This window comes from Salmo salar, chromosome ssa05, assembly GCF_905237065.1.
Source record: "Salmo salar chromosome ssa05, Ssal_v3.1, whole genome shotgun sequence".
Classification (NCBI taxonomy): Eukaryota; Metazoa; Chordata; class Actinopteri; order Salmoniformes; family Salmonidae; genus Salmo; species Salmo salar.
Window position 1 is genome coordinate 54,912,551 of NC_059446.1, and position 27,953 is coordinate 54,940,503.

The 27,953-nt window shown below is 42.7% G+C and overlaps 1 protein-coding gene across 2 annotated transcripts; it reads right to left on the reverse strand.

Annotated features, from left to right (window-relative positions):
* Positions 1–3,052: 3,052 nt before the first annotated feature.
* ca108 (CA108 protein) lies at positions 3,053–22,615 on the reverse strand. Of its 2 annotated transcripts, NM_001140609.2 has the most exons (6): positions 22,249–22,547; positions 5,808–5,951; positions 4,816–4,860; positions 4,055–4,183; positions 3,665–3,736; positions 3,092–3,480 (listed from the first exon to the last, which is right to left on the reverse strand). In NM_001140609.2, the coding sequence occupies exons 1-6, from the start codon at positions 22,451–22,453 to the stop codon at positions 3,470–3,472; spliced, it is 606 nt and encodes a 201-aa protein (NP_001134081.1). In that variant the 5' UTR covers positions 22,454–22,547; the 3' UTR covers positions 3,092–3,469. The 2 variants fall into 2 exon arrangements, with proteins under 2 accessions (XP_014055649.1, NP_001134081.1); XM_014200174.2 differs by lacking the exon at positions 4,816–4,860 and having other exon boundaries at positions 3,053–3,480; positions 22,249–22,615.
* Positions 22,616–27,953: the final 5,338 nt, after the last annotated feature.

Below are 27,953 nucleotides of genomic sequence, written 5' to 3' on the forward strand. Positions count from 1 at the left end.
ACCTAGCTAGAAAGTTAGCTAGCCAACTATAGCTAATGAAACAGATTGTTGTTTTGCTATGTGTTTGGGGAAGAACATTGTTTGCATCCATCAGATAGCTAACTTTTTTATGAATTGTGTCTGCGCTCGTGCGGCAGGTGAGCGAGACAACTTCACCAGTATCATAGCATATGTATTGGTGAATCGTTGTGACATATGAAAAACGAGTGATAAAACATTTTACGTAGTTATTGCACTATGAACGTGTTAAATGATTATATGACGTGCAGTCACATTCAGGTTCTGATTGGTAAACAAGCTTATTTGACGGGTCAGTGTTTGACGTGCATCTTTGACACGAAAAGACCCAAACAGCATTCAGACCCTTCACTTTTTCCAGTTACCTTACAGCCTTATTGTAAAATGGATTAAATTGGATGGGGAGCGTTGCTGCACAGCTATTTTCAGGTCTCTCCAGAGATGTTTGATCAGGTTCAAGCCTGGGCGGCTCAAGAACATTCAGAGACTTGTCCCGAAGCCACTCCTGCGTTGTCTTGGCTGTGTGCTTTAGGGTCCTTGTCCTGTTGGAAGGTGAACCGTCACCCCAGTATGAGGTCCTGAGTTCAGTGGAGCAGGTTTTCATCAAGGATCTCTGTACAGTCGTGGCCAAAAGTTTTGAGAATGACACAAATATTAATTTTCACAAAGTCTGCTGCCTCAGTTTGTATGATGGCAATTTGAATATACTCCAGAATGTCATGAAGAGTGATCAGATGAATTGCAATTAATTGCAAAGTCCCTCTTTGCCATGCAAATGAACTGAATCCCCCCAAAAAACATTTTCACTGCATTTCAGCCCTGCCACAAAAGGACCAGCTGACATCATGTCAGTGATTCTCTCGTTAACATAGGTTTGAGTGTTGACGAGGACAAGGCTGGAGATCACTCTGTCATACTGATTGAGTTCGAATAACAGACTGGAAGCTTCAAAAGAAGGGTGGTGCTTGGAATCATTGTTCTTCCTCTGTCAACCATGGTTACCTACAAGGAAACACGTGCCGTCATCATTGCTTTGCACAAAAAGGGCTTCACAGGCAAGGATATTGCTGCCAGTAAGATTGTACCTAAATCAACCATTTATCGGATCATCAAGAACTTCAAGGAGAGTGGTTCAATTGTTGTGAAGAAGGCTTCAGGGCACTCAAGAAAGTCCAGCAAGCGCCAGGACCGTCTCCTAAAGTTGATTCAGCTGCGGGATCAGGGCACCACCAGTACAGAGCTTGCTCAGGAATGGCAGCAGGCAGGTGTGAGTGCATCTGCACGCACAGTGAGGCGAAGACTTTTGGAGGATGGCCTGGTGTCAAGAAGGGCAGCAAAGAAGCCACTTCTCTCCAAGAAAAACATCAGGGACAGACTGATATTCTGCAAAAGGTACAGGGATTGGACTGCTGAGGACTGGGGTAAAGTCATTTTCTCTGATGAATCCCCTTTCTGATTGTTTGGGGCATCCGGAAAAAAGCTTGTCCGGAGAAGACAAGGTGAGCACTACCATCAGTCCTGTGTCATGCCGATAGTAAAGCATCCTGAGACCATTCACGTGTGGGGTTGCTTCTCAGCCAAGGGAATGGGCTCACTCACAATTTTGCCTAAGAACACAGCCATGAATAAAGAATGGTACCAACACATCCTCCAAGAGCAACTTCTCCCAACCATCCAGGAACAGTTTGGTGACGAACAATGCCTTTTCCAGCATGATGGAGCACCTTGCCACAAGGCAAAAGTGATAACTAAGTGGCTCGGGGAACAGAATATCGATATTTTGGGTCCATGGCGAGGAAACTCCTCAGTCCTTAATCCCATTGAGAACCTGTGGCCAATCCTCAAGAGGCAGGTGGACGAACAAAACCCCACAAATTCTGACAAACTCCAAGCATTGATTATGCAAGAATTGGCTGCCATCAGTCAGGATGTGGCCCAGAAGTTAATTGACAGCATGCCAGGGCGGATTGCAGAGATCTTGAAAAAGGGCCAACGCTGCAAATATCGACTCTGCATGAACTTCTTGTAATTGTCAATAAAAGCCTTTGACACTTATGAAATGGTTGTAATTATACTTCAGTACTCCATAGTAACATCTGACAATATCTAAAGACACTGAGGCAGCAGACTTTGTGAATATTAATATTTGTGTCACTCTCAAAACTTTTGGCCATGTCTGTACTTTAATCTGGTAATCTTTCCCCTCGATCCTAATTAGTCTCCCAGTCCCTGCCACTTAAAAATATCCCCACAGCATGCTGCTGCCACCACGCTTCACCATAGAATGGTATTGGTACTGCCGCGCTTCCTCCAGACGTGATGCTTGGCATTCAGGCCGAGAGGCCAGAGAATCTTGTTTCTCATCTCAGAGTCCTTCAGCTGCCTTTTGGCAAACTCCAAGCGGGCTGTCATGTGCCTTAAAGGTTGTTTCCTTCTGGCCACTACCATAAAGGCCTGATTGGTGGAGTGCTGCAGATATGGTGATCCTTCTGAAAGTTCCGTGCCTCAACACAATCCTGTCTCGAAGCTCTACGGACAATTCCGTCAACCTCATGGCTTGGTTTTTGCTCTGACATGCACTGTCAACTGTGGGACCTTATATAGACAGGTGTGTGCGCATTTCCAAATCATGTTTGATCAATTTTATTTACCACATGTGGATTCCAAGTTGTAGAAACATCAATGGAAACAGGATGCACCTGAGCTCAATATCAATTCTCATAGCAAAAGGTCTGAATACTTATATAAATAAGGTCTGTTTATCTTTAATAAATATGTAAAAAAAAGTGGATGTATTTAACCAATTTTAGAATAAGGCTGTGTTGTAACAAAATGTGGAAAAAGTGAAGGGGTCTGAAATCTTTCCGAATGCACTGTAATGGTCTTCAATTGATTATGCAACCTTAAAGCACATGCACAAATAAACCTTCCTTTGACAAAAGACTAACTTTGTCATTTATTTACTTTATAATTTAAAAAAGACCAAAACAGTTTGTTCAACAATGCATAACAAAAAAGAAATTGAGGGAAACCATTTTAAATCACAGAAATTTTATTTTCAAAAGAATTCCACATCCTCAGGTAAAGAGTTGGAAAAGAAAAAGAAACTGGGTGGATGAGAGGCCAGGGGGCTTTAGTAATACAGCTTCTGCAGTGCTGGCAGGTTATAATACAGAAGGATCAGAAAAGCCACTACAGCACTGGGGAGAACGACAGATCTGCTTTAGTCAAAAATCCAGAGCAATAGCATCTCAAATCATTTTCTTCCGATTCATTAGCGTTTTGGCCAGCAGCCAGTTTTGGATTAAAAAAAATAAAAAATAAAAATGGATAAACCATTGCACCCAAAAAGCATGAAAAAAAGAAATAAAAATCACAAATCTAGTGGAGGAAGGGGCAGTAGAAGAGCAGCCATCTTGTGAGAAAAGCTGGTACCTCATCGATGGGGAATTCAAGAGACATCTGAAACAGAGGGATTGAATAATGGATGAAAACAGCATGAAGACAAATGAGATGACAAGATAATGCATTAGAATTCTGAACAGAGAAAAATGTACTTTATGTGGCTGTAGGGATTGCTTTGTTTACTCTTCAGAAGCAAAATTGTGTACGGGTAGAATGTGAAGACTGAAACTCTGACACTTACAACTAGCAGGCCTTGCGCCGTATCTTCGCATGATCTGATCTTGTGTGAATTTCACAAAAGATTCGTATTGTTCTGTAACAGAGGATCAAAATGGCTGTTGGATTAGTACAAAATTGTGGAGGTGCAGATTCAAGTACCAGACTATTGCACACAGGGTGCCATAACATTTAAGATTTTTCATAAGACAGAAGGAACAAACTAAAGCCATTTTCACACTATCGTGCTGACCCGAACCACTGTGCTAGCTGACATTTTTGGCATGGTTCCAGCATCTACAGTTGATGCGTAACCATGCTAGCTCAGCTCGTTTTGCCGCGGTTTGGCTCAGTAATGTGAAAAGCGCTTTTGACTGAGGTTTAAGGATGGTGATATGCAATGTGCCATCTGTACCTGCAAGTTTTGTGTTGAGGATCTGTTCATACTCCTCCCGGATCTTCTCCTCATGGTCTTTGAGCAAGCGCTCGCACAGGTAGCTCACCTGCCTCAGTGTGAACGACGGCTGGTCCTTCCTCGAGGCACCTGGGACACAGTGAGATTTTAAATAAGCTGACATTGTAAACTCTGGCCTGGGCAATGTCCTCTCTAGGAATAGATGTATGCGCAACAATTTCTTGCTTGCTGTTTGTCGCCTTCGACTCAGCAGCAGCCTAGAGCAGTGGTTCCCAACCGGTGTGCTGCGTGCCATGAACTCATGTGTTCAGCCATGGGTGAGCATAGGCCCACCCACTGGGGAGCCAGGACCTGCCAATCAGATTGAGTTTCTACCCACAATAGGGCTTTATTAGACAGAAATACTCCCCAGTTTCATCAGCTTTCCAGGTGGCTGGTCTCAAACATGAAAATGGCACATGGTTGCATCTGTATTTTGTTAAGTCTAGTGTGCTCAGGCTGTTACATTTGTATCACTTGAGGGGCACGCGTCACCAGCAAAGGAATTTGTATCATTTTACTTAGTCTGTGAAAACCATTAGCTCAGGCAAGTCTGATTAGGCTTTTATTTTTATATACATGGCTCTGGGTTAGCTATACCAGAGCCTCTGCTATAGAAACAAACGGAACATGACTTTGTGAAGTTGCAACCACGGACACAATGTAGAAAACAGCTTGACTGTACCCCCCCAAAAAACATAGTAAAAATAAAAAAAACATACCAGAGCTTAATTCTCTTATTTCTTGCGCAGATTCTTGGGACGCTCCTAAGGGGTACAAACAACTTAACCATCATGAGTAAGGAACTATCAAAACTATGAAAATATTTCAAATAAACCCTATTTAACATTAAAAACATTTGTCACAGAAAATAGATGGTTTACAGAATGAATCAGATGGGAGGTCATTACCACTAAATAAATGAATATGGACATTTTAGGTGTGCCGCAGAATTTAATATCCCATCAAGGTGTGCCACGGTTCAAAAAAGGTTGGGAACCAGTGGCCTAGAGGGTCACATGGCACTAACGAGGCCCCGTTGCCAAAGTCTCCTGAGCTTGGAGCTGGATCCAGGGGAAGGCTGAATGATTCATGCCCTGGGCTTTTAAGTGTACTTTGACCCATTCCGAATTTCTGACCAAAGCTTTCAAAAGCTCAATTCCAGGCAATAGTCTCCGAACTAGGAGAGAAAACTATAATTACTAGAACAGTGACAGATATTCACATTCAAGTCAATGGTCTCCCGAGTGACGCAGCGATCTAAGGAGGAGTCACTACAGAGCCTGGTTCGATTCCGGGCTCTATCACAACTGGCCATGATCGGGAGTCCCATAGACCGGTGCACAATTGGCCCAGCGTCGTTCAAGTTAGGGGAAGGTTTTCCCGGGGTAGGCAGTCATCGTAAATAAGAATTTGTTCTTAACCGACTTACCTAGTTAAAGGATAATAAAAAAACAAAATTAAGTAATTGCCTATGTGTTTGGAGACATCAAAAAGAAGAGGGCACTGACTAGCTATACTTGAGCCAATGGGATCTATAAAAACATATACCGACTCCAAGCATCATTATGTAACGTCTGTGGCTGAAATGTTTGGGGTTTGTATTACAGCTGCGTGCTCACACTGAACACCATGTGAGTGGTGATGGGGTTTGGTCAGTTGTTGCCCCCCCCGTGTGTACGTACACGTGTCCCTCTCTCTCGCAGGGTCTCACCTGGCGGGGAGCTGGGGGCGGTGAGGGAGGAACTGGGGGCATCGGTGGAGCTACAGGCAGCCTCACTCTGGTTGAAGGCCCCCTCCAGCTGCCGTCGCCTCTGGTAGCGGCTGTACTCCTGACGGATGTTCTGGAAGATCTGCTCTGTAGAGGGGACAGAACACAGGGGACACGGTCTTAAACAGGGCCGGGAACAACCAGCACTCAGAGGACAAATAATGCCAGGAGCACCAATATGAAAATGGTGCCCGTCTAGTTGATTTTAGAAGACAAGCCAGCCTGCCTTGAAAGTCCAAACATAAAAAGGTGACCGGTTTATTTTTAGATGGTCTTTGATCATAGCAACCCAGCCATGTCAGATAGCTAAGAACATTCAGCTTCTGAGAATGTCAATGTGTTCCAAAATTGCATGTTGTTGATCACTACAAGCTACAATCATGCTATAGGCCTAGTGTTCAATGAGAGCAGAATGTTTTCCCACAAGCCTAAATGAAGGCCCACAGCTATGCACACATCCTGTGTGCTGCAATGTTCAGCTGATGTGGTTTTCAAAACAAAACGCACTAACAGGAAGGAGTGCTTTAAAGCTGGGCGAGACTAACATCAGCGACAAACACACCAGCTGTGTCAACCCCCACAGCACACTTGTGTGCACACACATACACTTCCTAAAAAATAATCCACCCCTGAGATCCCGTGACTGGCAAGAAGGGGCAAAGGAGTGAGTTTCACTTCTTCCTTCAAATCTTTCAGGAGTTGTGACAAATCCATAGCTGACTAGAAAACAGTCAGCTTAACAGGTCTTCATGTCTGAGAGGCAAAATAAGCCAAGACAAAAATAGTAGACAGCTTGTCTTGTACCAACATGTCCGGCAATAACACAGAAAGAAAACTAATCTAATATTTGACGCACAGGTCTACTTGGCAGTGGTGCTAAAGCAATACAGAGGGCGGGAAGGCGCATGAAACAGGGCACCGGCCTGCCATGCTACAGCCTCCTTTCCAGAGAAACTGGGTTGGGCTTCATCCTCCAAGGTCTTTGGTCACTGCAGAGCTGGGCCTCAGCCAGGCTGCGTCCCTATGGCACCCTATTCTCCATGTAGGGCACTACGCTATGAAGGGATTAGTGCGCCATTTGGGATTAGTAATCTAACGTAGCAGGCGTAAAGGAAAAACACCACAGCGGAGTTCACACATCCGGTTTTCAGCAGAAAAGATAGCTAGGTTGAATTAGCATTAGCCCTGAAAACCGGATGCATCCGGTTGTTGGCAACGCCGCTAAGCCTAGGGACGAGCCTAGAGATCTGTGGACAGAGCTAGGCCATATATGTACTCAGGCAGTGGTGGTACCCACTCTTTTTAGCCTAAGCAGTGGGACTGCAACTAAAGCCTTTTGACTTAATTTCAGGGCCAATTCCAGTATTCAGCAAGCAACCATGGAGGAAGTAGGTAGCCCCTAATCGGTGAAGACTTTTCTTGGCAAGAGTCCATATCCCACTGGAAACCTTTTCAAATCAGATCCACTAAGATCTGGCACATCACTTGCAAGGGTTTTGACTAGGCTGTGTTCAATAAGAACATTAGCCAACATACAAAGACAAAACTAAACCCATCAACCTGGTGCTAAACTGAAATTTCACAGATTGGGTGTAAAGTTCAAAGATGTATTGGGAACGAAAACAAGAAAAAAACATGTTTAGGCTATGCCGTTCCCCTGACCAGTGTTGATAACCAGAGTGAGAGAGTGACTTAACATCCTTATTCCCTCTCAAAGGGCGAAGGGCCTATCTAGGGAGGCCTGCCTCATTTATCTTGGGTTGAGAGAGCAGCAGCCATATCAAGGTAAGAGCAAACATGCATGTCTCTGTGAGCTGTTCTGAGGGGGAAGCAAGCCAATATGGCACTCTCAATTCATATTTCCTCACCTCCTCAAAATGCATTGTAAGCAGTGGTCTGAGGGGAGGGACATATTGAATATTTGCGTCCAATGCGCTTTGAGGCAAGGAGAGAGTGGAATCTAGGCAAGACAAACTGTAAACTAGCCTTTCTCAGATGCCATTTTGAGAGGGAGGTAGCTAGCCATGTGACTGACTGGCCGGCCATGTATTATCAAGCTGAAGGCTTCAAATTTGCAGAGTACACCACCGCAAGAAGAGCAGGACAGGAGCAGCAAGGGAGTTGACCTGAAGCCTTCCTGTGTTAACAATGCAGCGCTAATCTGACAGGCTGTGTTTATTTAGCCACTGCTAAACGATAACTTAATAAAAGCTGTACTTACCCCAGAGACAGGAGTATATGAAAGGGGCTTCCCCTTTGAACAGTTGAGTTTGGAGGCGTGACTCAAATGTTTCACGATGCTGCATGAACTGACTAGTTGAAAGGCCACTGTGTGAGATTGTCTGCCAATGCTACCCCAAATAGAATGGTGCAATGATCTATTAGCTTGAGCATCACGTTGGTTTATCTAAATAGCTTACCTACAATGAGGCTTAAGCCCAAGTCATAAATCACTCCTTAAAATGAAGTTCAAAAGGTTTGGTTCTTTATGTTGGTGCCATGACAGCAAAAGTCACCAGCATCTCAATTCCTGTAGGCTACATTTTGAAACGGGGGTGAAAGTAGATTTCATTTCTTCCCGGTACGGGACCTCCTATGTGTGCATGAAATTAAATCATTGAATTAATAGGGATTCTATGTCATTCTAAATCGGATCTCTGTGGGCCTCGTCGTAAAGATTTGTCATTTAACTTTTGAAATACATTACCTTTTAATGTAGCATAAACAAGTCATGATATTTGCATCTGATTGTCAAACAAACCACTTAAAAAAAGGGCTCCTTTACTAAGCTAAGGGTTGCAAAGGGTCATAAACTTTCCGGTAAATTTCCTGAAATTTTCCATGGGAAGTTAGGCCCGGGAAGTTTGATTAAATTCATCAAAAAAAGTTAGCCTATAACAGTGAACGCTTTTTTTGTGGGATACACAAGGCAATTCTAGCTCTTGTGGCATATTTTGGTTAAACTATCCCCAATTCAATGGAATTGCAACCCTCCACATGCACAGTACATTCTTTAATCACATGTGCAGCTGATTCTCAAGATCTTGCACACTAATGAGATGTTATTGAGCCCACACTACTATACTGTCTGAGCAAAGGACTACATGCTTTCTGGTAAGTTTTGATTACAATACTGGGTGGATGAATCTATTTTGTGACATAATTTTTTTGTTAAATAGTAAATCGTAGCCTAGAGCAAAGTGCTTAAATAATTTCTAACTTGTTAACAACTTTTGCTAGTTAGTTTTTGCTACCATGTGGGTTTTAGCCTGTTAACTGAGGAGTGTTAATTCACTTGTTTCCATACATGTTACATTTTAAAACATTTATCTTACAAAGGAGGTGTTTAATCTAACTGTTTATCTATTTGTACATGGAATTGTATTATTTATTTTACGCATCTTTTTCTAATCTTTACAGGAAAATGCCACGAGCACTATCTGATGGGTGGAGACATTTCACTTTAGCTAATGAAGGAAAAGCTGTGTACATTTGCAAATACTGTGCCAAATCATGTGAAGAATGCAACAATGATGCAGAATCATCTGGCCAAGTGCATAAAGTTCCCTCAGCGCTCACAACAAGCAACCTCTGACAAAAGTCCCTCTACTTCTATGCGAGTAGAAAAGTATTAATCAGACACCTTATTGATAGCAACAGCTCATGGTCCTCCTGGAATCAGGTTTTTGACTCAATGGAGGAACGTAGTCAGAGAAAGGCTGATGAATGTCTTGCTCGAGCTGTGTATGCAACTGGTTCACCTCTGATGCTCACAGGCAATGTGTATTGGAAGATATTTCTGAATGTTCTGCGCTCAGCATACACCCCTCCAACCAGACATGCTTTATCTATTAATTTGCTGGATGCAGAGTTCAGAGTTTAAGTGAAGGTTAAGTGAAGGTCAAGTAAATCAGCGAAAGCAGACTGTATTGCAATCTGATGGGTGGTCGAATGTTCGTAGGCAACGAATAATTAACTACATCTCCACCCCTCAACCAGTATTCCACAAGAGCACAGACACAAGGGACAGACACACCGGTCTCTACATTACAGATGAGCTGAAGGCAGTCAATGACCTTGGACCACAGAAGGTATTTGCACTGGTGACAGACTGCTGCGAACATGAAGGCTGCTTGGTCTACCCTCACATCACAGCCATTGGCTGTGCAGCTCGTGCATTGAATCTGCTCCTCAAGGACATCATGGCACTAAAAACAATGAATACACTCTACAAGAGAGCCAAGGAAAGGGTTAGGTATGTGAAGGGTCATCAAGTTACAGCAGCAATCTACCTCACCAAGCAAAGTGAGAAGAATAACAGCACCACATTGAAGCTGCTCAGCAACACCCATTGGGGTGGTGTTGTCATCATGTTTGACAGTCTCCTGGAGGGGAAGGAGTCTCTCCAAGAAATGGCCACATCAGTCTGCTGATATAGACAGCCCCACCAAGAGGATCCTCCTGGATGATGTATTTTGGGAGAGAGTGGTAAGCAGCCTGAAACCTATAGCAGTAGCCATTGCACGGATTGAGGGAGACAATGCCATCCTTTCTGATGTTCAGACTCTGCTTGCAGATGTAAGAGAAGAAATTCATACTGCCTTCGCTGTTGCTCTAAGCAGAGGAAACTGCAGTTCTGAAATACATCAAAAGCGTGAAGACTTCTGCCTGAAGGCCATACACGCCACAGCGTACATGTTGGACACCAAGTATGCTGGCAAGAGCATCCTGTCTGGTGCAGAGATCAACAAAGCCTATGGTGTCATCACTACCGTGTCACGCCACCTTGACCTGGATAAGGGCAAGGTTCTTGGCAGTCTGGCGAAATACACTTCCAAGCAAGGGCTTTGGGATGAAGATGCAATATGGCCGTCGTGCCAACATATCTCATCAACTTTGTGGATCTGAGGCGCTTTCCCCGGTTGCCATTATCATCCTCCAAATCCCACCAACATCAGCCGCCTCAGAGCGCAACTGGTCCTTGTTTGGACACACACACCAAAGCACTCAACAGGCTGACCAATACAAGGGTTGAAAAATTGGTGGCCATCTGGGCAAATTTGAGGCTTTTTGAGCCTGACAACGAGCCATCCTCAACAAGGTTGGAAAGTGAGGGTGAAGATGAGGCCTCAGAGTCTGATGTCCAAGAGGTGGACATTGAGGTCCAGGGAGAAGACGTGGAAGCCTGAGAGGAAGACAACTAAAGCTTTTGTTTCTAGACTATCATTTCACAGATGTACGTTGAAAAAGGTTTGGGGAGATGCGCTGATCATTCAATATTCCCTTTCTTTTGTTGTTCAGTGAAATCATCCCATGTGAAGAGTCAACTCATTTAAAAGTTAAATTCGTAACTAAATAGTAAATTTTTTCCCCCCTATTGGAAGGATTTAATAATTTGCAATTATGTCTCCATATATGGTAAATGCAAAAATCACATTTAAAATGGTAATAATTTGCATTTATTTTCATTAATTCCCATATATTCCAGTTAATTCCCATGGAAAGTTTCCACCTTTGAATATTCCCCAAAATGTGCAGCCCACACACATTCATCTACTTGCAACATATTTCCAGCATCCAAACACTGTTGAATGGAAATAGACATCTGTTACACAATACACCACCAAGTGCAATGACATTTTGCCGATTGTCATTAGGCCAGAATTCATGCATTCAGTGCTGCCGCGCGCATCGGCCATTCATCTCTGCCTTGGCAAAATGTCAGTGTTCGCATCGAACCATATTGCATTTTGGAGGAAAAGCTATACCACCCATTTTCAAGTCCATTTGCTCATTTTTCATGCTAATGACAAGGGTGTAATAGCCTAGTTTTCATTACATTTTGTTTCAATTATTGTGATATGCTGATGTTTTACCAGTATGGCGTACCACCACTATTTATTTGGCTGGGACGCCATACTGGACCGTTTTACTTTCACCCCTGATTTGATCAAACGCATTAAGTTGACAAGAGACATCCTTTTCCGAATCAGGGTATATCTGCACTTGGGTGGGGTGTGCTGTGCTGAATGATCTCAGAACTCCAGGGTAACCTTTTGAGTGACAAGTGAAATCCCTCTCCTACTGCCAGTCACTGCCAGCCAGGCCAGCACTGCCAACCACCAGAATACCAATCTTGGGGTGTTGCCTAGCAACAATGACCCTGCCACAGCCAGGCCAAAGTAATCAATCACAGAGACTTCCTGCGAGAGGGAAAAGCCTCAGCTAAAAAGCTTAGGGAGAAAACAAACAAAAACAGTGTACAAGGCAAGAGATTGGCCAGATAAATTGTACGTGGGGACGACGGGTGGCGGGGAAGAGAAAAACGGGCCGTCTGACTCATTTCACCCTCCATTGCTGAAGTATAGTGGGGGGACTTACGGACTCCAAAGCCGCCAGGAAGAAGGCTGTATTGTGGGTCAGGCCAAGTTGATGTAGCAAAGACTTAAAGTATAGACATCATTGGTTGCTACTATAGCATGACTATGGGTGGCAACTGGCCACAGGGCTTACTAACTTAAGTTAGGGTATAAGGAATTGAAGGAAAATTCTGGCGAGAAGTACTAGGCTAACGCTGTGTTGAACAGTAACACAAAAGTAGGTCAGGTTGCAGTATTCTTCAAACACAAACCAGATTAATTTATTGCCCATTAAGGTAAGAACCTGGAAGGAAATCTTAAGAAATTCTGCACGTAGATCCAAATCCAACAAATCCCAACTCCGTTACCCACTGAAGACATCTGAGCTGATGCCATCTGTCACGACAATACAGCACATGTATTACAAGTAGGGATGTGAACGTGTTCAGTCTGTAGAATAATCTAGCCTATTCATTGATGATAGGCCCTACTTTACTGAAGTTGCGAGCCAAGAAATGCAAGATATAGCGGTTCAATGCGAGATGCAGCTTTTGAGTGCCAATAGACGGGTCTAGTGCACGGTTCTGACTGGCTGCCTAGTGGCCGACCTGCCTATACAGTGTCCCTCGATAGGAAAGAGTTGAGTGTTTGTGTTCTCCGAAGTACGCCAACTAAAATCAGTCCCTTCCATTCCAAAAACACTGAATCTTTGGAGTCGATTCCAAATCTTGATACTCAGAAATGGGAGTCGACTTACTGGACGGGGAGAATAGTCATCCATCTATGGAGAAACAAAAATAAAATTATACGCTTTAGAATTTGAATATACAAATCTGGTTCTCATATAAAATGGTTTGATCTTTCCTCTATACAACACAAAAATATTTTGAGTTTGGTGACAAATCATACAAGTTTACTGGCCAGACAACTTTGTCATTCTGTATTTCAATGATTCAAAGTTAAATGTGTAACTAGGGAATTACACTCTTCTCCCAAGGACATCAATGACAGATGCCCACCTAAAGCAGATATTAATAACCCTTTAATCATGCACAACTTTTTGGAAGACTAATCTCCCTGCCCTGAACCAGGAAGATTCTAACTTCCAGAATAAGGAAATCTGAGAAACAATTAAATCTCTAACGAGCGACAAGACCCTGGGCCCAGATGGATTCCCTGGTGAATTCTATAAAACATTCAACAACATTCTCTCCCTACCTGCACAAACTGATTGTTCAGGCCAATGAGGATGGAGCTCTCCCACCTACTTTGAATGAGGCAGCTATTACAGTTATACATGAAGGGTAAAGATCTGGAAGTAGGGTCATACAGTCCAATACAGACCAGAAGATCTTTGCAAAAAACTCTGGCTAACATGGCAAATTGGTCCAGTCGGACCAGACCGGCATTATCCCCAACAGAAACTCATTCTTCAATCTCAGACACCTCTTCAACATGATGTATTTCTCAGGTTACCCAACGTTGACCTTGCCGTTAAATCTCGGCGCTGACAAAGCCTTAGACTAAGTTGAATGGTCCTACAGAAATGTAATGGAGACGGGTTCATAAAATGGATCCAGCATCTATAGACGTACCCCATGTACAAGAATACTCACTAACCAATCAGTCGCCACGATTGAACCTTTATAGAAGAAAAAGGCAGGGTTGTGCGCTGAAAATATTTCCTATCTAGGAATTGTAGTTACCAAACACACCATTTAAAAGAGAATTTCCCCCCCCCGATGCAAAAACTCAAGGCAAACATACACATTTTAGAGAACTCTCCCAACTTCCCTGCTCATAAGAATGAATGCCCTCAAGATGGTCTTCCTCCAGCAAATGCTTTACCTAATCCAGAACATCCCAGTATTGATATCTAAGTCATTTCATAAATAACTACACTCCAACTATATATAAAATAAATAAATAAATATATATATATATATATATATATATATATATATATATATATATATATATATATATATATATATATATATATATATATATATATATATATATATATATATATATATATATATATATATATATATATATATATATATATATATATATATATATATATATATATATATATATATATATATATATATATATATATATATATATACATATATACATACATATACATACATACATAAATAAATAAAACAGGATAGGTAAAAAAGAAAAACCTTTGTAGGTCCAAGAAGGGAGGATTGGCTCTCCCAAATTGTATATTTTACTATTGGGCCGCTAACCTCCGTGCTGTTACGTTTTGGCTGCTCGCTTGGTATGGAGCTAGAAGGGGTGGCAATCGTCTTTATTGGCGGTGTGATCATGTTCCATCAATTTGGAGATGTCAATTTATAGTAATAATCATATTATTCATAGCACAGTCCATATCTGGAAGCAAATTAAGGCCGTATGTGGCCCACAACCTGGTTCAATACTGCCCGCAGAATCATGCTCAGAGCAAAGAATTTGCGATAGTACAGTTTTTAAAAATGTATTTGTTATTTAAATTAAAAAGTCCAATGAATACTCACCTTTGTGTAATGATTTAACTCCCACCGCTTGTGGGACATTTATTTTGAAGGCACATATAATTTACTGCATGAGGACAGACTGACTGACACGTCACAGATACAAATAGTAGCTAGCTAGAAATTGCACGAAAATGAGTTTAAAAGAAAATTAGATATATAGATATATCTGTCAGTCTTACACATGTATTATCCTGTAATATAGGTTTGTGGCCCTCCATGGAAAATAATTGCCCAGGCCTGCCTTAGGAATGATATGGGTCTGCTACCTATAGCGAGGAATCCCTTCTTTGCCCCCTCTAACCTTGATAACAACTTAAGCGATGGGGAGAGCTAGGGATCAATACCATAAGGGATCTATATATAGAAGGGACCTTTGCCTCCTTTCATTTGCTGAGGGAAACCTATAATCTTCCCAGAAGTAATTTATTCACATACCTACAGATTAGAGACCAAGTTCTAGTACATCTTCCTACATCTGGAAAGGCTAAACCTTCCATGTTTGACAGTTGCATCAATTTGTCCCACTTCAGGCAAATTGATATCTCGTCTATATGACGCTTTCAAACTGTTAGCGCACCCTCTACAGATACCATTAAGGCAACATTTGAGGAAGAGCTAGGCACTGACATTTCTGTACCAGACTGGGAAGATATCTTGGGAGCATAATCACACGTAAATTAACCCCAGATATTCAAGATCTTACACAGATTACACTCCTCCAAAAATGAAGGTGCATAGGATGTAGGGGGGGTGCATGATAAATGTCATGCTGCGCAAGGTACACTACTCCACTGCTTTGCGCTATGCTCTAACCTGCATGATTATTGGTGTGGAATTTTTGGGGATTCTCTGAAGTTCTGGAGACTAATTGACCAGATCTACTGCTGATCATCCTGGGAGTCTCAGAAATACTACACAGATTAACCTGTTGGGGATAGGGGGCAGTATTTGCACGGCCGGATAAAAAAAACGTACCCAATTTAATCTGGTTACTACTCCTGCCCAGTAACTAGAATATGCATATAATTGTTTGATTTGGATAGAAAACACCCTAAAGTTTCTAAAACTGTTTGAATGGTGTCTGCGAGTATAACAGAACTCATTTGGCAGGCCAAAACCTGAGAAGATTCCAAACAGGAAGCGCTCTGACTATTTCTTGGCCTTCTTGATCATCTCTATCCAAAACAGGGGATCTCTGGCATAACGTGACATTTTCTAACGCTCCCATAGGCTCTCAGAAGGCGCCAGAAAGTTGAATGGTGACTTTGCAGGCCATGGCCGAAAAACAGTAGCGCATTTGGATAGTGGTCGATCTGAGAACAATGAGACTGGGGGCGCGTGCACGAGCCGACACCAAGTTTTTATTTTTTCGTCTTTGAACGAAAACAGGGTTTCCCGGTCGGAATTTAATCGCTTTTTTACGAGAAAAATCGCATAAAAATTGATTTTAAACAGCGTTTGACATGCTTCGAAGTACGGTAAATGGAATATTTAGAAATTTTTTGTCACAAAACGCGCCGGGCGCGTCATCCTTCGGATAGTGTCTTGAACGCACGAACAAAACGCCGCTATTTGGATACAACTATGGATTATTTGGAACCAAACCAACATTTGTTATTGAAGTAGAAGTCCTGGGAGTGCATTCTGACGAAGAACAGCAAAGGTAATCCAATTTTTCTTATAGTAAATCTGAGTTTGGTGAGTACCAAACTCGGTGGGTGTCAAAATAGCTAGCCTGTGATGGCCGGGATATCTACTCAGAATATTGCAAAATGTGCTTTCACCGAAAAGCTATTTTAAAATCAGACATAGCGATTGCATAAAGGAGTTCTGTATCTATAATTCTTAAAATAATTATGTTTTTTTGTGAACGTTTATCGTGAGTAATTTAGTAAATTCACCGGAAGTGTTCGGTGGGAATGCTAGTCACATGCTAATGTAAAAAGCTGGTTTTTGATATAAATATGAACTTGATTGAACAAAACATGCATGTATTGTATAACATAATGTCATCTGATGAAGATCAAAGGTTAGTGCTGCATTTAGCTGCGGTTTTGGTTTTTGTGACATTATATGCTAGCTTGAAAAATGGGTGTCTGATTATTTCTGGCTGGGTACTCTGCTGACATAAGCTAATGTTTTGCTTTCGTTGTAAAGCCTTTTTGAAATCGGACAGTGTGGTTAGATTAACGAGAGTCTTGTCTTTAAAATGGTGTAAAATAGTCATATGTTTGAGAAATTGAAGTAATAGCATTTCTAAGGTATTTGAATATCGCGCCACAGGATTCCACTGGCTACAGGATTCCGCAAGCGTCCCACCTAGCCCAGAGAGGATAACTCTAGGTCTTTTATGTTTGTGTAAGAATTTCATCATTTGTCTTCTCTACAAAGTACCTATACACCATTGTTGTGTGTTCAATAAAAAAAAAAATTGAGCTAAGAAATGGGAGTCGACGTGGAAAGACTCAACGAATTCACTCTCCATCCCTACATCATAGTCAATAACTTTGTAAAAATGGCAGAGAAAGGCAAGTGACAGCAGCGAAGTACTGTATGGCAGGCAATATTTTGAAAAGTTAAATGAGAAGGAAATGCCCCATGAGACCCAAACCGTTGCTAGCAGCTACATTGTGAATTTGTGTGGAATTTTAAAAGAAAAATGTTTAAAATGCATTTTAAAAATCAGTTAACATCTCTCATGTCACATCCCTAACTAAAATCACAGGGTATCTGTGCAGCATGAATACTGTCATATGTAATGCAGGCAAGACTAAACATGCTGTTATCTAATTCTTGCAAAAACATTTCAGATGAACTACATATTTATTCATTAGATGGTTCTCCCATCGATCAGCTTCCCGCATATAAATATCTGGACATTTGGATGGACAAAGACTAAAATGTTTAAAAAACATGGATGAGCTAGTTAAAAATTCCAAGATTTAAAGTGGTCTTTTTTTCCTTTAATAGATCTTGGCTCTCCCTAAATAGAAAGCAGATTGTACAGTCAACTTCCCTGCCAGTTCTTGACTATGGTGACAACAGATTGCAGCAGCAGCCACTAAACGTAAACCTTTGGATGCCTTCTACCATAGCACCCTTCACTTTATCACAGGTGACAGTTTTAATACTCAACATTGCATCCTGAATGAAAAAGGTTGACTGGTCCTCATTAAAGTCTCGTAGATCAGTTAATTATTCCAATCAAGTGAGCTGAAGGGGGAGGAGAACCTGTCCATGTGCCCTGGGATCTACAACAAAGGAAACCTGATTGGCTCGGGGGGGAGACTGAACAGAAACTGCCTTCAGTGGAAAACCCACAGCGGAGAAGCTAGCTTGCAAAGAGCTACAGTGTGGCCTCTCGCAGGGTAAAGGTGAGCATAATATCTGGTATCTGGGCCCAATGTCTGCAGACACACAAACATCTTACATTCCTTTCCCCTCTGCAGCTGCTGTGCAGTATGGAATTCAGCAAGCGAGGCAGATACTGAGTAAAATGCCAGTGTGCATGAAGCCAGAGGATAGCTGGCCTGTACATACAAAAAACATTAAAGTGGTGAAAGAAAACACAGCTAATCAAGGGAAAGAGGCTAAAATTCAGAAGGCGATTGTGTGATAAGTGTAAACCAGTCGCGTGACAAATCCATTGCACACAGGAAGGCAGACAAGATACCTCGTCCTCCATCTGCCATTACACAAGCTTCTTCAGCTGTTGAAACCTGCATGCGTGTGAACCTGCCAACACCCTTGTGACGTTGCTAGATTTTCTGCTTTTTGGGTCAAAAGTGCCATCAGCCTTAGCTTGTGATGGATAAGTTTTTCCTGGATCAAAAAGTGGCTTAGGTGGGGGGGATGTGGTGGGTCCGTTGGCACAGCCGAATTAGATATTTTAGAGACCCCTCTTGACATTGTTGCATTTAAGCAAATTTCTTGTAATTGCACAAATGTCTCCATTGAGCTGAGAAATTTTTCCAATTTAAAGCAAATTTCCTGTGATTTTACACATTCTGCTATGGAGCTGAGAGAATTGCCTTTTTAAAGCTAATTTCCTGCATTTTGCCATGGCTAATGCAGTTTATTTTGCTCAAACACAATACAATGAATACATGTACTGTTATGGATTTTTCAATTCACTGTCTAGCTTTATTTCAATGATTGTTCAAAAGATGATAGATATCTACATACTTTATATCTGGTTTCAGTTTAATTTTACACAGAAAGCATTATTCCCCCATCCAGAAAATGAATACACCCTGTTTGGACATAGGCTTCCCGAAAAAAAAACACTTAGGCGGCTCGCCCAATGATTTCAATGGCAGATAAACCCTGGATACAGAGATGTCCCCTTACAAAAGAGAGAATATTTTTTTTTGCTATGAAACAAGTCCTTGCCCAAACAAAACAGGCTTAGGACTAGTCTACATGTCAGTTGCACAATCTGGTTTGGTACGATGGACTAGACAGGACAAGGCCAACTGTCTTTGTTTGGCTTTGTCCAGAACTGGGTCGCCAGTCACACAGTTCCCCTTTCACGTCCACTATCATAGCCTATGTGAGAACCCACAGATCAGGCCAAGCACAAATATCTCAAGGACAGATGACAAATTCAAAGCTACTCCCTAATATCCGCTCACCTTTTTTGATATCATTGTCATTTTGGAGTAACATCGTTAGAGAACAAAAGTGCTTGGGGAATGGTAGGTATTCACTCTGCGGGCATTCAATTAGATACAGTCGAGGACAGCGCTAACCCCTTTCAAAGGTCAATGGGCGCCATGAACAATACTAAAATCAGACCGAAGGTGGGAGGCTGGGAGCTGGTGGCCATGGGAATTCAGTGTCACAGAATATTCTGAAGACAGGAATTTTGGACAAATACAGGGATGTAACCTGGTGAGGTCCCAAAAAGGTGATTTCAGAGTGGGGTTGTCACAATACCAACATTTTACTAATGATGTGATACCGGGCCAAGTATCACGATACCAATAAATATCATGATACCACAGGGTTTGCGGCCCCCGCCATCACGAAACTAAGTAGTATCATGATACCATTGGGTTAGCGCACCTCTAGGACACCTGTTCCAGTTCTATACATTCGGCACGTGTGATGCACAAAAACCTGTCCCTGATATTCACATCTCTTCTCAATCCAACACATTGAATGCTATTTATCCCTTTTTCCTGTGCCTCCCAAATTTCTGTATAGCCATGGTATAATGTTGTTAGCTAGCTAGCCAGGTAACATGACAATACAAGACAGTTTGTCGCAGGATAAGGTATCTTCGGTAATATGGGGCATAACTTGAGCGGTTTTCAGTGACGTAAAGGCACAAGCATGACGGTCACCGTGGTCCGCTTTTCCTCTATGGCAGTGGCACTGAGGCTGCGTGGAAGCAAAGCCTAGTCAGACTGGCCTGCTTGTTAAGGGCAAAATGAAAAGATATGTGATGCGAGCCGCACCAATAATTAAACAAATGTAACAGAAAATAAAGCACTGCCTGCACACCCCAGCTAAATAACAGACGGAGGAAAGCAGCCGAGTAGACTAATGGCTGGTTAGGAGATGCGGCTGGCTGCTCACAGCTGCCACACGTGATATTGGATGAAAGACTCAGTCTGATATGACATGTCTGGCGTCATACTCTAAACTCTGATATTCTAGTTGTAGGACACTTAGAGATGCATTCTGTGCGCAGACATTGAGAGAAGGTAGTGATCACACTGGGGGAAGATCTGTTTATACCTCTTTTATAGCGCAATGGGTAATATGCCGAGTCTGCAAACTTGGTCAAACCCAACATTCATACACACACACACACACACACATACATATATATATATATATACATACATACACACACACGACCTATTTTGAGATCAATCTGGAGGTGAAATAAAAACATCTGTTTAGGCGAGGTGCTGGCTAGCAGAGTAGAACACTTGAAAAAGAACATATTGAAAAAGAAAAAAAGGAGAGCTGCACACTAGGAGCTCAGATGCCATGACTTTATAACCAACATTTCAACAGACAAGCTGTCTTCATCAGGCTATAATGCCAAAGGGATCAAAACAGTTAATACGTTTACATCCCTGGAAATATGTAAAAAGGTGCGACCACCAACTGCCTTGGTGAAGGAAAAGCAGTCAATTTAAAAAAAGAGAGATGGGCCAGACAAAGACAAACCAGGAGGGGGGTTAACCAGTTCAATAGCGGAGGCATTCACATCAAGACGCAGGCCTGGGTAATGATAAGAGTGGGATAGCCTCAAAAACAAAAATGACCTGGAGTGCCCAGTCCATACAAACTCTGGCCCAGGAGGCAGTCCATCCTACACCCTTATTAGATTTTTGAGTCATTGAAATGATTTGTGTGACAGGAGGTGCCCGTCCATTCAACTGCAGCAGGATGCAGTGATTGAATGTTTAAAATGATTTACTGTGGTGCACTAAACAAAAAAATATATAATCTGCATGAAATGAACAAGGGGTTCAAAATGAATGATCAGCCCCCAGCATTGTAATCCTCCAGTTAAAATATTATACACAAATCTCAACAAAGAAATGAGATCAAATTGTGCCAAGTGGGAGCAGGATTTTAATTAGGGTTTAGACAGCTGTGAAGATTAGATGCTGTCAAATAGCGCGCCTCTATTCCGGTGACGGCACATTCAATGAGCTTTGTTGGATTGCAGTCGAGATACCCAGGTAATTATCTTGCCACCCCTGCAGTCCCCCACACTCGCTCAACTCTCACATGGGATAGATAACATTTTCAAGCAGGTGGGCAGGATGGGTGCGAGAATAAAGCGTTAGAACAATGCCCTCTCAGCCCAGGGAAAACAGAGAAGGTATAAAATATTTTTTAATAACTATTCCCACACTTCTAAACAAGAAGCCTTGGACGTTTCAATGCAGCGTTCTACTATATCAAAATAAGTCTGCTCATGGAATATAGTGGGTTAAATGTACAGCACTAACTACCTAGCTAGGAAAACTCAACTGGTCATTGCTAACTTCGCATGTTTTAATTTAGTCACGAGACCAATCATGGATTGTGGACCATGCAAAGAAAGCATGTACGTTAGCTAGCTGGGTTAGGGTTGTTATGCAGCTAGCCAAGTTAGCTATCTTCGCAAGCTGACGCCTAAACATGCATTTTTTTTGCTTTGTGTCATAGATAATGGAGGTAGCTAGCTGACATGCCAGGCAATTAAAATAAACTAATATATTAGTCAACGGCTAACTAGTTAGCCAGCTATAGCGGTATGTTAGCTATCTGACTGCGTTTAGTTACCGAGCAAATGTTAGGCTAGTTACTGTAGGAACCTAACCAGCTAAGTTAACGTTGCTAACATTAGCTTCTTATACACCAACCCCCCGTTCTCGCGAAACACCCATTCCATTCCACCCTAACCCCCTCCCCCATGTCATCCCCTTGAAATACAGCTAAATCTAACTTTCGACCATTTCTTACCTGGAGTTAGCCTGTGTTCTCCTCCCATAGTCGGGGGAGACATCGAGTGCGATGGGCAGTCAACTGGCGGACGGAGGTTGCACCTTTGAGGGGACGGGGTGTTTGGAGCCCCCGGTAGTGCATTGCACCTTCTTCGCTTAGGAGACTGAGGACTGAGTAGGGCCTCAAACTCCATCGAGCGCTTTAACGTAGCTCCACACGCCATGGTGCCTGAGCAAAATAGACAACGAAGATGTACAGTAGATAAATATATTCTAAAAATGCTGTAGTCGACTTTCTCTTTCCGTTCCCCTCTCTTCGCAACAACGGTTTGCCGAAACCGAGACAGTAAACGAGACAACTGCTGTGCCTATCCACTGAATTTCCAATACGTCACAATGGACGACCGTACCATTCTACAAAAAGAGGGGGAATTTAGATTTAGGAAAATAAATGATTCACGTATAATGAATGTATCGTATATAGAGCATAATTGTGATATGTCGATTATATTTCATATTTTATCTATTCAACATACATGTGTGGTAAATTTGGTCAATAATGTAGATCTTTACACGTTTATTGTTGTCATCCACCCCTTTTCTGTTATGACGACTGTTTTCAGTTTAACTCAAATTGAGGTTGAAGAGAGTACTCGATTGTTTTCTAAACGGGTGACGAGAGTACCTTCTCTGCTCCTTTTAACAGGTAGGCCACAGTCAGTATCTGTTGTCTATCATGTTCTTTATAAATACTAAATCAAAACACTGTATTCCCTCTTTACATACATCAATGAAAACCACCTGGGGATGTCACTTTCACTTCCCATCAATGATGTCTTTATAAATGACGGTTGAGCAACTCAAGCAAAAGTACCAGATTTGTTGGTGCTCTTTCCAGCTACATTGTTTATTGCCAAGCCAAACATGACAATGAATCATGATAGCAAAAACAGACTGGCATTCAGGCTAGCTCTAGATGCTCAATTTAATTAGTTCTTGTTACAGTCTCACCTCCCCTCTTGCTTTTTGCCTTCATATTATTTCATCCATGTGTTTTCGATATTGCAAAGAATATCACAGGGGAAACCTTTGAACCACAAATTGATAGATTTGGCTAAGGTTTCTCATAGGTTAATATGTCACTGTCTGCTAGAATACATCCTAAACATTTGCTAATTGTGATGCATTTAATGACATACTGAGTCCATTGTGACACTACAGGTGAAATTATACATTGCATTGTGTACCATGTAGCCTTGAGCCCTCTGCAAAGGGGAGATGTATTTTTACATTATGGACATTAGCATGTCATGTCATTATCGGTCTCTCCTCATTGCTTATATCTCTACCATTGTCTATTAGAAGTTCATGTTGTCTAAGTGACCCTCAATGTTCACTGACACTGAGGCAATATGTTGTAGCTGCAAGCTCACTGTGTGTGGATAGAAGGGCTGATACTGCAGCACACACCAGACACATTTATTCATGTGATGCACAGTTGAGGAGGCTCTCAGCTAAATTAATCAAGTTGACATTTTATCACTTCACCCCCACAAAGTGTTAGTGGGGCCTGGCACAATGTAGATTTACAGGCTTGGTGTTCTTTTTCGGTTGAGCAATTGAATGTGTCCTTTTAGATTCATATATCCTCATATTTTTTATTCAGAGTAACATTTAATGTATGGTTACACATAAACATTGAAGTCAAAGCATTAGTGAGTTTCTGGTCCCTAGTATCTGGGAGGGACATGCTTTATGTATTGACATGGATTCATTATCTGTGGTCATCTTGTGTGCCACATTCCTTTAAAGGCCCAGTGCAGTCAAAAACTTGATTTCCCGGTGTATTATTTTTATATATATATATATATATATATATTTCCACACTGAGGTTAGAATAATACTGTGAAATTGTTAAAATTATGATAATGCCCTTTTAGTGTAAGAGCTGTTTGAAAATACATTTTTGCCGGGAGGGAGTTTTGGCCTGCCTGCATGGTGACATCCCCAGGTGGTAAATGAGTTAATAGGCCAATAGATGGGTTGGTTGTTTAGCAACAAAACTGACACATGTGCAACTATGGGGCAAAACAGATGGGGTTGGCTTACATTGTTGACAACATGTAAACTATATTTCATCACCAAATGTTTATTGAAAACAAATACATTTGCACAATGAGCACTTATTGTCTCTCAAATACATTTTTACAGTTGTTGGTTAGCTAGCTGGTGAATTTGAGCCATATTAACATTGACATGAAATAAGTCAAAACACTGCAAAATAAGACATGGTATCAAGAACCAGATACAACTAGCTGAAATGAGTAATCTACTATTCCACACATGGCAGCTTCTTGTCATTGTTGCTTGCTATCTGACCGTTCAGAATCATAACAAAGCACTGCTTCAAATCAAATTTTCTTTGTCACATGCTTTGTAAACAACAGGTGTAGACTAACAGTGAAATTCATACTTACAGGTCTTTTCCCAACAATGCAGTTAAAGATAAAGAAGTAAAACTAGAAATAGTGAGACAAGGAATAAATACACAGTGAATAACAATAACAAGGCTATTTACAGGGAGTATCAGTACCGAGTCGATGTGCAGGGGTACCAGGAAATTGAGGTAGCTATGTACACATAGGTAAGGGTAAAGTGACTAGGCAACAGGATAGATAATAGGCTGAGCTGTAGCAGAAGCGTATGTGAAGCAGTAGCAGCGTATGTGGTGAGTGTGAATGTGTGAGTGTGTGTGTGGCATCAGTATGCATGTTGTGTGTGGACATATTTCGTGTGTGAATGTGTGTTGGGGTGTAAGTATGTGTGTAGGTAGTGTTCTGTGTGTATCAGTGCAAGATAGTTCAGAAAGGGTCAATTCAGGTAGTCTGGGTAGCCATTTGATTACCTATTTAGCAGTCTTGTTTAACAGTCTTATGGCGTGGGGATAGAAGCTGTTCAGGGTCCTGTTGGTTCCAGTCTTAGTGCACTGTTAACGCTTGCCATGCAGTAGCAGAGAAAACAGTCTGTGGCTTGGATGGCTGGAGTCTTTGACAATTTTGGGGGGTTTTCCTCTGACACCGCCTGGTATAAAGGTCCTGAATGGCAGGGAGCTTGCCCCTAGTGATGTACTGGGCCGTACTCACCACCCTCTGTAGCGCCTTGTGGTCTGGTGCCTTGCATTTGCCGTGCCAAGCGGTGATGCAGCTAGTCAAGATGCTATCAATGGTGCAGCTGTAGAACTTTTTGAGCGAATGCCAAATCTTTTCCGCCTCCTGAGGGGGGAGAGGAGCTGTCGTTCCCTCTTCACAACGGTGTGGGTGTGTGTAGACCATGTTAATTCCTTAGGGATGTAGACACCGAGGAACTTGAACACTCTTGACCCGCTCCACTACAGCCCAATCAATGTGGATGGGGGCGTGCTTGCCCCTCTGTTTCCGGTAGTCTATGATTAGCTCCTTTGTCTTGCTGATGTTGAGGTAGAGGTTGTTGTCTTGGCACCATACTGCCAGGTCTCTGATCTCCTCCCTAAAGGCTGCCTCACCGTCGTTGTTGATCAGTCCTAACACTGTCGTGTCGTCAGCAAATTTGATGATGGTGTTGGAGTTGTGTGCGAACACGCAGTTGTGGGTGAACAGGGAGTACAGGAGGGGACTAAGCACACACCCTTGAGGGGCCCCCATGTTGATGGTCAGTGTTGCAGATGTGTTGTTGCCTACCCTCATTGACTGAGGGCAGCCCGTCAGGAAGTCCAGGATCCAGTTGCAGGGGGAGATGTTCCGTCCCATGGTCCTGAGCTTGGTGATGAGCTTGGAGGGGACTATGGTGTTGAATGCTGAGCTGTAATCAATGAACAGCATTCTTACATAGGTATTCCTTTTGTCCAGGTGGGTGAGGGCAGTATGGAGTGCAATAGAGATTGCGTTATCTGTGGATCTGTTGGGGTGATATGCGAATTGGAGGTATCTGGGATGATGGTGTTGATGTGAGCCAAACCAGCCTTTTAACGTATTTCATGGCTATAGCTGTGAGTACTACGTGGGCGATAGTCATTTAGGTAGGTTACCTTGGCATTCATGGGCAAGAGGACTATGGTGGTCTGCTTGAAACAAGCTGGTATTACAGACTGGGTAAGAGAGAGGTTAAAAATGTCAGTGAAGACAATTGCCAGCTGGTCAGCACATGCACTAAGTACGCATCCTGGTATTCCGTCTGGCCCAGCGGCCTACGGAGAGTGAGATCACCTAGTCGTTTCTGGTACGGAGAGTGAGATCACAAAGTCGTTCCGGCCACATCGATGCCTGCGCATACTGTAATTTGTGACATTGTCAGACAACCCATCTAAACTCAGCAAAAAAACAAACGTCCTCTCACTGTCAACTGCATTTATTTTCAGCAAACTTAACATGTGTAAATATTTGTATGAACATAAGATTCAACAACTGAGACATAAACTGATCAAGTTCCACAGACATGTGACTAACAGAAATTGAATAATGTGTCCCTGAACAGGAGGGGGGGGGTCAAAATCAAAAGTAACAGTCAGTATCTGGTGTGGCCACCAGCTGCATTAAGTACTGCAATGCATCTCCTCCTCATGGACTGCACCAGATTTGCCAGTTCTTGATGTGAGATGTTACCCCACTCTTCCACCAAGGCACCTGCAAGTTCCCGGACATTTCTGGGGGGAATGGCCCTAGTCCTCACCCTCCGATACAACAGGTCCTAGACGTGCTCAATGGGATTGAGAGCCGTCTCTTCGCTGGTCATGGCAGAACACTGACATTCCGGTCTTGCAGGAAATCACACACAGAAATAGCAGTATGGCTGGTGGCATTGTCATGCTGGAGGGTCATGTCAGGATGAGCCTGTAGGAAGGGTACCACATGAGGGAGGAGGATGTCTTCCCTGTAACGCACAGTGTTGAGATTGCCTGCAATGACAACAAGCTCAGTCCGATGATGCTGTGACACACCGCCCCAGACCATGACAGACCCTCTACCTCCAAATTGATCCCACTCCAGAGGACAGGCCTCGGTGTAATGCTCATTCCTTCAACGATAAACGCGAATCCGACCAGCACCCCCGGTGAGACAAAACCGCAACTCGTCAGTGAAGAACACTTTTTGCCAGTCCTGTCTGGTCCAGCGACGGTGTGTTTGTGCCCATAGGCGATGTTGTTGCCGGTGATGTCTGGTGAGGACCTGCCTTACAACAGGCCTACAAGCCCTTAGTCCAGCCTCTCTCAGCCTATTGCGGACAGTCTGAGCACTGATGGAGGGATTGTGCGCTCCTGGTGTAACTCGGGCAGTTGTTGTTGCCATCCTGTACCTGTCCCGCAGGTGTGATGTTCGGATGTACCGATCCTGTGCAGGTGTTGTTACATGTGGTCTGCCACTGCGAGGACGATCAGCTGTCCGTCCTGTCTCACTGTAGCGCTGTCTTAGGCATCTCGCAGTACGGACATTGCAATTTATTGCCCTGGCCACATCTGCAGTCCTCATGCCTCCTTGCAGCATGCCTAAGGCACGTTCACGCAGATGAGCAGGGACCTTGAGCATCTTTCTTTTGGTGTTTTTTCAGAGTCAGTAGAAAGGCCTATTTAGTGTCCTAAGTTTTCATAACTGTGACCATAGTTGCCTGTTAGTGTCTTAACGACCGTTTCACAGGTGCATGTTTATTAATTGTTTGTTTCATTGAACAAGCATGGGAAACAGTGTTTAAACC